This window comes from Pristis pectinata, chromosome 20 (assembly GCF_009764475.1).
Source record: "Pristis pectinata isolate sPriPec2 chromosome 20, sPriPec2.1.pri, whole genome shotgun sequence".
Lineage (NCBI taxonomy): Eukaryota > Metazoa > Chordata > Chondrichthyes > Rhinopristiformes > Pristidae > Pristis > Pristis pectinata.
Genome location: NC_067424.1, coordinates 38,725,058 through 38,734,780, shown reverse-complemented (window position 1 = coordinate 38,734,780; position 9,723 = coordinate 38,725,058). Strand labels below are relative to the sequence as shown.

Here is a 9,723-nt window from a genome sequence, read left to right as displayed (position 1 = left end):
GCTTTCTGCCACACGCCTACTGTGTCACTCAAGAGGTCTGTCACTTTTGCTATAGTCTGTCACCCACATTGTGTTATTCACACGTGTCATGACTCAGACCACGTCTGTCACTCACGCACAAGGTCTGGCACTAATATACGTGCTCCATCATTCACAAGCACCGTTTATAGCTCAGACAAGTGGTCTGAAATCCAAATACATGGAAACGCCTCTCACGTTCTGAGCCTCTGAGACTTGTTTTCTTACCTATACAACCATGATTTGCTGTTCACGTGATCTGGCAATTGTACATATGATCAGGTCTTCTTGTCTGCTTGGCAGCCACATGGTCTCCCAGGCTTGCCGGCTCCGCCGGTCGTGCACATGGTCTGTCAATAATGCACAGGGCTTCCACTCATAAGTAACGCCCATCGCTCACACGTGAGGTCGGTCACTCTAGTGCTGGATCACGTGGTCTTCTACTTGCCTCAGATAGCCCATGACTCAGACAAATGGTCCATGAGTCGAACATATGACCTGTAACTTAGACACTTGATCCGTCAATCACACCCATTGTCCTTCACTCACCGCTATCTTCTTTCGTGGACAGGTTATGTCATTTACTCACAGTCCATTGCTTACACACAATTTCTGTAGTTTGCGTACATCATTTGTCACTCATAGCCGAAGTCTATCACACAGCCATAATGATGCATAGCTCACAAACACTGTCCGTAGGACACTGATTTGCATCGTGTGCCGCTTACCACAATGTCCATTTCTGTTACACAGACCTCCGTTCTCATTCAAGGTCTGCCAGTGACTCACCTTGTCCGCTGATCACACAAAGTTCATTCCTCACTCGCATTTTGGCATTCTTACATAGGGTCTGTCAATCACACTCGGGAATTGGCACTCACAATTGGCACTTGCCACTCACATAAGGTGCCTTCCCCTCAGGCACATGGTCCAGCAATCACACGACAGCATATAACTCCGCCTTCTGTAATTTATGTTCCTGTCTACTAGCCAAGTCAGCTATCCGCTTTCTCGTCCTGGGCCAGGCTGAACCAGGCTATAGTACTCCAGACTACGGCAATGTCAGGAAGCCTGAACCTGCGATCGTGTTCAAACACTTTGGAAAATATGAGTCTTTCAATTAATGAGAAAATCCTGAGGGAATGTCATTTGCTGTACACGGACTCCGAGTGCGGTAAGTGTGTTAGTGACAATATAAAGTTAGCATATTTATAGCTCATAGTGCAATCCTTCCACAGTCCGTGAGTGAATATCAGTAATCAACGGCTTTATTTTGGTATTATCTGTTTGGCTCTCGGGTTTCAAGATGTCAGAGATGGCACCAATTCGACTTCGCAGATTTCCATTTTGCTGATCTCTCTCTCTCCCTCATCCACAAAAACAACGCCTCTAACACAATTTTACCAATTTAAACTTGATCTTTGTGGAAATTCCAGTACTTTGCTTACTCCGCTATGATTTCGGCACAGCTAGGCAACAGAGGGCGAGATTAACATATAGCCAGAATAGGACTGAGATTTACTGAGTCGGGAACAGAGAGAGATTTACAGAATAGGATAAGGAAATGGCAGTGAGTTTTCAATAGGGAATGGGAATAAAGTTCACAATTTGAGAATGAAAGTGAACTCTTCGGAAAGAGCAAATAGGAATAGGAATCTTGTGGTTGGAGACTGGGAATGAGGTTCTCATAGAGGGAGAATAGAGGTGAAATTCTGTGTTAGAAATAGGATGAGATTCTCTGTAGGATAGAATGGGAATGATATTTACAGAGTGAAGGAAGGGTGTGAAATTTCCAATACGTAAGGAGTCAAATACCAGAATGAAGTAATGGTAGTGCGATTTACAATTTGTGTACATGAGGCAGAGATTCTGGGAGAGTTTTGCAGAGAGAAGGGAATAGGAGTCGCACTCTCAGAAAACAGATTGGGAGTAAGGTTCATTAATGAGAAAATGGGAGTAAACTTCCCAGACTGACTGAATGGAATACCATCCCTCGACTGAAGGAATGCTATAGAAATTCGTAGAATTGAACAATAGAAGCGAGTGTCTGAGAATGAGGGAGTGTGTAGGATTTTGAGTGTGAAATCCTGGAGTGAGGTAATGGGAGTGAAAAGCAGGGAAAGAGGGAAATAAGTGACATTCTCAGTGGGGGATTGACGATGAGGTTCTCAAAGTGAGGGAATGGGAATGAAAGAGAGAGATGGAATAAGAGACAAGCCCTGAAAGGGAGGAAATAGAGTGAGCCTTTCAACGATGAGTTAGTAATACAATTCTCACGGGCAAGGAACGCGAGTGAGATTCTCAGTCAGGAATGGGAGTATGAATCTAAGTGTGGGACCATAGCGATTAAGCTTCACAGAGAGAGGATATTTGAGCGAAATTCTCAGGAAGTGTAATGGACTGAGATTGTCAGTAAGGAACTGCAAGTAACAATCGCAATGAGATGAAATGGAAGTGGGGATGGTTTAGAGACAGAGAGTGGAAGAGAAATTCTCAGTCATTGAATGCGAAAGATTTTTTCAAAGTGAGATAGTTGTACCTAAGTGCCAGGAATGGCAATGGAATTTATAGAGCAAGGGAGAGGAGTGAGATTTGCAGAATTCGGGGTGGTTAAAGTGCGAGATTCCCTGAATGAGGGAATATAAAGAACCATTCTTAGAGTTAGGAAATGCGATTAGGGAAATTAAGGGAACAGGAGTAGCGTCCTAGTGAGAAAATTATAGTGATTTTTTCAGAGTCAGGGATTAATATCAGAAGAAAACGATTGTCAGTGAGATTATCAAAGAGAATGAGGGTGAGAGAAGAGAATTGGGGGGGGGGGGGGGCGGGTGTTTGATTCTAAAACGGGGAATTTGCATGGGATTTTCCATGAACAGAATGTGAACATAGGTGCGAGGGGATAAGAAAGTGATTCACCGATGATGAAGTGGTTTACACATGAAGAGTGGCAGTGAATTTCCGTCAGGAAACGTAAGATAGATTCTGAGGATGAGGAACTCTGTAACTGAAGGGCCGAGTGTGAGATTTACCGTAAGGTAAATGAGTAAAATCCACATCTTAGCGAAAGGGGTTGTAAATGGGAAGTAAGTGGGGTGAAATTCTCAATGTGGACTGAGCGTGAAGGAGTAAAGAATAAGAAAGTGGAGTAAAATTCACAATTTGGCGAAATTCCCAGTGAGATTCCCAGATAGGGGATAGGAATGGGGTTTACTGAGTAAGTTTCTCGTAGATAATGGTTTACAGGCGAGGAAATGGAAGTGAAATCCACATATTGTTGGAAAGTGTGTGATATTCTATGAGAGGCAGAATCGGCTTAGTTCCATCAGAATCTGGAAACAAGTGCAGTTCAAAAATCTGGGAATAGTGGTAAGGGAATGAGAGTGAGTTTCCCAAAATGAGGGAATGGTTTACGAGAGAATATAGTGACAATTTGAAGTGAGAGGACGGCAGTCAGGGGAAGGTGTGAGATTCTCAATCTGGAGATATCCTTGGGAATCTCAGAGTGAGGCTAGAGGAGTGTGACAGTCGGTATAAGAATATGGAAGTGAGGGATTGGGATTCAGAACTAAGCGAAGGGAATAAGATTCACAGAATGAAAGATACGCTAAACAAAATCTGTGGATGGGAGTTTGATTCTTGGGGTGATAGAATAGGAGTTTGATTCTCTGAATGAGCATCATCAGAGACGGAAGAGGGGTGAAAATTGCAGAATGTGGCAATAGCGTGAGATTTTCTATAATGGAGATTAAAGATAGGGTGCTCAGTGTAATGCAGTGAGAATGAGATTCTCCGGAGGAATAAATGGGATTATAGTGTGGTACCGATATCCTTAACAGAATAAGAGTGACATTTACATAGTTTTGTCATGTGGGTAAGATTCGCAGCTTGAAAGAATAGGAGTGAACTCTTCTGAATGCTGAAACCGAAGTGAGATTCGGAGACGGGAATGAAATTTTCGAAGTGAAGTGGTTAACAAGGGAAGTGAATCGACATATGGTTCTCAGAAGTACTGGGGGGGGGGGAACGGGATTCAAGAGTGGGTGCACAGGAGTGTTATTTTCCCCGTAAGAGAACGGTTTAAGAGGGGGATTGAAAATGAGTTTTTTTAAGAGTGGTGGAATGAGGGGGTAGGTAAAGTGGAGGGATTAACGTGATAATCTCAGTGAGAGAATGGAATTGACTTTCATAGAATAGGGAATTGTGGTGACAATTAAGAAGTGAGGGGATGGAAGTAAGACATTGAGAATATGGAAATGGGAATGGGATTCTCAGTGAAGGAAGTGATATTCTCAGACTGAGGGAATCCTGGTGACACTGTGTAAGTGAGATAATGGATGTGAGATTCTCAGAGTCATAAAGTAGGAGTGAGAGACGAGGAAGAAGATTTGCAGCGCGGATTTACAAGATTTACAGAGTGACGTAATGGAGTGACAGTCAATATGTGAGGAAATGTAAGTATCGTTCTTAGAGTAACTGAATGGGTCACTCTCAGGGTTAAGAAATGGGAATGAGATTATCAGAAAAAAGAGAGATTAGACTGTGTTCCTCTAGTGGGAGATTGGCGGAAATATCTGTAAAATTGGTGAATTAAAACGAAATGCTCGGTGAATAGGGTAGATATCCAGAGAGTAGAGGGTGGGGACGAGATTTACAACGTGAGGGAATGAGAATTAAATTCACAATTTTCAGTGCATTTTCAGATCGAACGAGTAGAAATGAACCTTACAATCTGAGTCATTTAGGGGTGAGGTGGGTAGCTTTGAAGTGATTGCTACTTAAGAGTTAGAGAATGGGAATGACATCGGTAGAGTGAAAGTGGGACAGAAAATAATGCGTGGAGGAATAGGAACTGGATTCACAAGTAAGAGGTAGATCATGAAATATGAAGAATACTCAGCAGGTCTGGCAGCGTCCGTCGATAGAGAGAAGTTAGTGTGCCAGGTTAAAGAGGATATCACTGAAAATGCTACCTTTCTCTCCAGAATCACTACGGGAACAGCTGAGTATTTCCAGAGTTTCGTTTATATTTAGGATTTCTGTTATCTGCAGCTTAGGCTTTCCTTTTTGGTATTCGATTACATATATTAAAGGAAGGATGGAGGAATAAACAATATAACTGTAGTCTAGGCAGTAAGTGACCTTTTGTTAAGATTTACTTTGAATGCAGTGACCACACATCCTTTTGCTTTTGGTAGGCCTGGTGCGCATCGCCAGCCGACTGGATCTAGGTCTCTTAGCTCCAAGGAAGAAGATTACGGTGATGCTGATGGGAAACCACTCGGCCGGCAAGAGTTCCTTCATCAATTGGTAAGAACGAGCTTTCATTTAGAACAGCGAAAAGGTCATGTCTATTTCCTCTCTTTCTTTGCCGATAACCTCCAGAAGACGTCGTGTGATGTTGACAAGAGTTACATCTAAATTGTGGCACGTAAGAGTCAACTAAAGACAGCCGGGCGCAGATATCTTCAAAGTAACGTGCTGCGGATGCACTCCTTCCATTCGGAAGCGTGACGAATTGGATAAACAAACTATAACCAGAGACAGTTAATGTGATTTTTTTGAGAAGGCATTTCAAAGAAGTTTGTTAAAGAAGAGTAAACTAAAGATTTTTAATTGATTGGCACAAAAGTAGCAAGAACCGGAATTGCATCCATTCTCGTTACGGAGAATTTTACAGGAAAGAGGTTAAATCGCGATATAATTAAGTGCCTGGTGTAACGGGTTTCTGCCCGGCTCTTTGCTATACCCTGGCCCTGTTTGGCGGTAAAATCAGACGGAGCTAACTTTGTATTTAAAACTCTCCGTCCAACACCGTCAAGGTACTGTATGCGCCAAGCCCTGGTGCCCTTGGTGTGCACAACGATGGTGTTCCAACAGATAGTTCAGAGAATCATACGTGCATTGAACAGTGAAATCAGATCTTCAGAAAGCAACCTCGGAAGCATGTAAGAGAGCGGAGTCAAGGAACCTCTCGAACGTCTTCTGCTGTTCTGTGATGTGTCAGTTGATTATATACAGTATACGAACCTTGATTTTTTTCCCCCTGTGAATTCCTCGCCAATAAAAAGCCTGATAATCTTGATTTTCAAAGTATGAACATTTCTAGTGTTTTGGAAGTTTCCCGGTTTTTCTTTTTTTTTTGCTGATAAGTCATGTGCAAAACATACCCTTCTGGAAATGCACATGAAATCCTCCAAAGGCATTCCTCTCTATGACGTCTGTTCCATTTTTAAAACTCCAATCGTATGCTCGTGTGGCTGTTGGAAAGGAGGGACGCTTTAGAACGCAGGATGATATAGTCTGGTCAGTAGAACAGAAATAGTCATTGTAATTTAATCATGAAAAGCACGAGTAAAAGCAGTGATATTCTACTCTGGGTGGGGGTTGACGTTGCGTAATATTATAGTTTCATAGATAACGTTACTGCGAGATTTTCTTTTAACTTACTATTTTCCATTTACATATTAGAATTTTAATTCGTCAAATGCTATGGCGGGATTCGGATTGTTTTTCTGGATGACTGTTCCAAAGTTCTGGCCAATAATTCAGAACATCCTGCAGTAACCCTGTCACATATTTTTTTTAAGAAAAAGAGAATGCTGGGAATGCTCAGCAGGTCAAACAATATCCCCTAAGGATCTAGAGTCATGCAACGTGGAAACATGTCCTCAGGCCTGCCGTATCCGTGTCGAGTACCAGATCTCTATCTTATCTAATGCCATTTTTCAACATTCCGTTTGTTGCCTTCTATGCCATGCGTTTTTAGTGTTCATCCAAATATTCTGAGAGTATTTACATCCACAAAATGCTTGGGCAAAGCGTTCAAAATTTGGATGACATACATCTTCCCCAAAACCCCTCTGAATCTCCGATCTCTTACTTTAAACCTATCCCCTCTGGTTATAGGCACCTAAGGGAAATAATCTCGAAGTTTCTGACTATCTGCTCCCTCTATATCCCGCATAATTTTGCGCACCGCTATTAGGCCCCACTTCAGACTTCCATGCCGCAAGGAATACAAACTCAGCCTATCTATTCTCTCCTCACAACTGAAACTCTTCACCAGAGGCAATATCCTAGCGAATTTCCTCTGTAACCTATAGAGTGCAATCACCTGTTCTTACAGTGTGGTGACCGGAACTGGACACAATGCCCCAGCTATGGCAGAAGTACTGTGTTATGCAGTTATATAATAATCACCCTGCTCTTATATTCTTTGCTCAGCTAATGAAAACAAATACCAATCATGCTTTCTTAACCATCTTGTCCGTCTGTGCCACATTCCTCAGGAAACTTTGCAAAGGTGTTTCGGTTCCTCAGTAACTTCCAGAGTCCTACCTTATCCGAGCTTCAAAAATAAAATGTATCGCTTCATTTTGTATCCAGGATTAAATTCACGGTGCTGTTGCTTTGCCCATCTCGTTAACTCATCGATATCATTCTGTAGCTTGAAACTAATTTTCTATCAAAAACAGCATCAATTTTCGTGAGATGTACCAAGTTACTAATCATGCCTCCTGCATTCACATTCAGATTGTTACTGTGTATAACAGAGTAAGGATCCTAGCACTAATCCCTGTGATACACAACTGGTCAGATGCTTCTATTCACGGTAAAAACCCCTCGAGAACGGCGTTCTGCCTTCTAATCACCAAACGAATTTCGGATCGTATATGCCAGATTGTCCTGGATCCGATGGGTTCGTACATATTGGAACAGTCACCCACGTGTGACCTTGTCAGCAGTCTACTGAAGTCGATGCAGACTACAGCAACCACAATATCCTCATCGGCACACTTAGCTACCTCTTCGAAAAATTCCATCAAATTTATCGGACAGGATCTCCCTTCAGCTAAACCATACCGGCTATCCCTGATTGATTCCTGCCTCTTCAATTGTAGATTATTCTTGTCCCTCGGGTTTTCCCCAATAACGTCCACAACACTGATGTGAGAATCGCTGGCTGTACTTTCCTGGGTTATCCTCGATACCCTTCTTAAATTAAGGTACCATGTTGGCTGACTCCAGTCACCTGGCACCTGATCTGTAAGGGGAGAAACTGTGACTATTTCGGGTAAGTGATCTTTTATCAGAATTGCGAAAACGTAGAGCTCACCATATGTTTCAAATCGCGGACAGGTGGGAGGAGCGTGGAGAATAAGGGGATATCTGTGATAGGATGGAGACCAGGGTGTCTGAATGATGCATGTGGCGGTGCCAACAGAGACCGGGTGGCGAGGATCTACTAATGAAAGATTCCAACTCTAGATGGTATAAACAGAAGGAGGAGAGTTATCTGACCGTCGAGTTGGACAAAACCCTTGTCATCATTTTGTAGGTACATAGAAGAACATATACAGAAAACAGGAGTTGCAACAGAAACGCAAGGATTTACTTTCATTACCAGTGGCAAGAAAAGGGAATCGCTCACGGTAAGTAATTCCATGACGGCCACCAAATTCTTTGTCGTTCTGCATCTCCGACTGATGGGGAACTTCAATAAATACCACCCTGTGCATATCACAATCGGATACTCGTTAAACTGTATACTTAAAGGTATATTCTTCTACGGTTAATTGTAAGGGTGCTGGCCCCAGCCATAAAAATCGGCTTGGAACTTTATAATGTGTGAAGAAACTCCATTGTGTCTTGCGCGCCATTGGCTTTCGTTGATTGTGCGACGGAACTGATGAACTGACAGAAACCAGGCTTCGATTAATTTATCGCAACGAGATTTTATTATTTAACAGTAACGTTGGTGGGTAGCACAGTGGACCAGTTAGTAGCGCTGTTGCCCCACAGCTCCAACTAGTTCTGGTGCTGTCTGTGTGGAGTTTGTATCTTCATGCTTGGATCACGTAAGTTTTCTCTAGGTGCCCTGGTTTCTCCCCAGAACCCAATCACGCGCGAGTTGGTAGCTTAATTGGCCAGAATTAATTGTTACTCGTAGTAGTAGGATTTTGGGGTAGGGGTAGAGGTGGGGGACTTGAAGGGAATGGGGGAGAATAAATTGGCTTAGTGTATGTTTAATAGTCAGCAAGAGCATGTGAGAAGAATGTGGGGGCCATGTGCCTGATTACGTGGGTGTCACTCCAATAATCACTGATTTAGTTAAGTAAATACTGTAAGTAACAGTTATACACCTTCGCTCATTATCACTAGATCTTGGTTCTGCAACAGGTATTAGAATAAGGTGCTGCAACGTGGAAATCTTGCAATATTTAAGGGGCTGGCGTGATTTTAATCGCCTCATTTAATTATATTTACAGGGCAAAGCCACACTCCACCTCTACCCGCATTTCCAATCTCTGGAACAGATCAAAGGTAAACCCACACCAACTTTATAGTACAGGTAACAGGCGAGGAAAGGCTCTCCCTGCAGTTTATCTCTCTCTAATAAAGCCACAGTCATCAAGAACTCCAGATTAATTAACAATTCCAAACAGATTGCAAAATAGTATTCAACATCTCAAAGCAATCTGTCATTAGATGGACTGGACGCTAAAAGGACAATACTTGCCGGAGAACGTTTGCAAAGCCCCTTATGCATTGAATTGGTGGTCGATGTACAGGAAGTGCAACTGTATTTAAAAAGGAAAGTTTTGGTACGTACATTGTAAATAGGATAAATGAACAGGGTAAATGAAAGTGCGAGACAAAGAAAGTACGACGATGAGCGAAAGACAGAGGTGGGCAACAAGAAGA

The 9,723-nt window shown here is 42.6% G+C and overlaps 1 protein-coding gene across 1 annotated transcript in view; it reads left to right on the top strand.

Annotated features, from left to right (window-relative positions):
- Positions 1–1,077: 1,077 nt before the first annotated feature.
- LOC127581056 (uncharacterized) overlaps positions 1,078–9,723 on the top strand; it is a 40,673-nt gene continuing 32,027 nt past the window's right edge. The window contains 4 exon segments of the mRNA XM_052035116.1: positions 1,078–1,192; positions 5,214–5,325; positions 8,357–8,450; positions 9,288–9,342. Of these exon segments, the coding sequence (XP_051891076.1) occupies positions 1,078–1,192; positions 5,214–5,325; positions 8,357–8,450; positions 9,288–9,342 (376 nt within the window).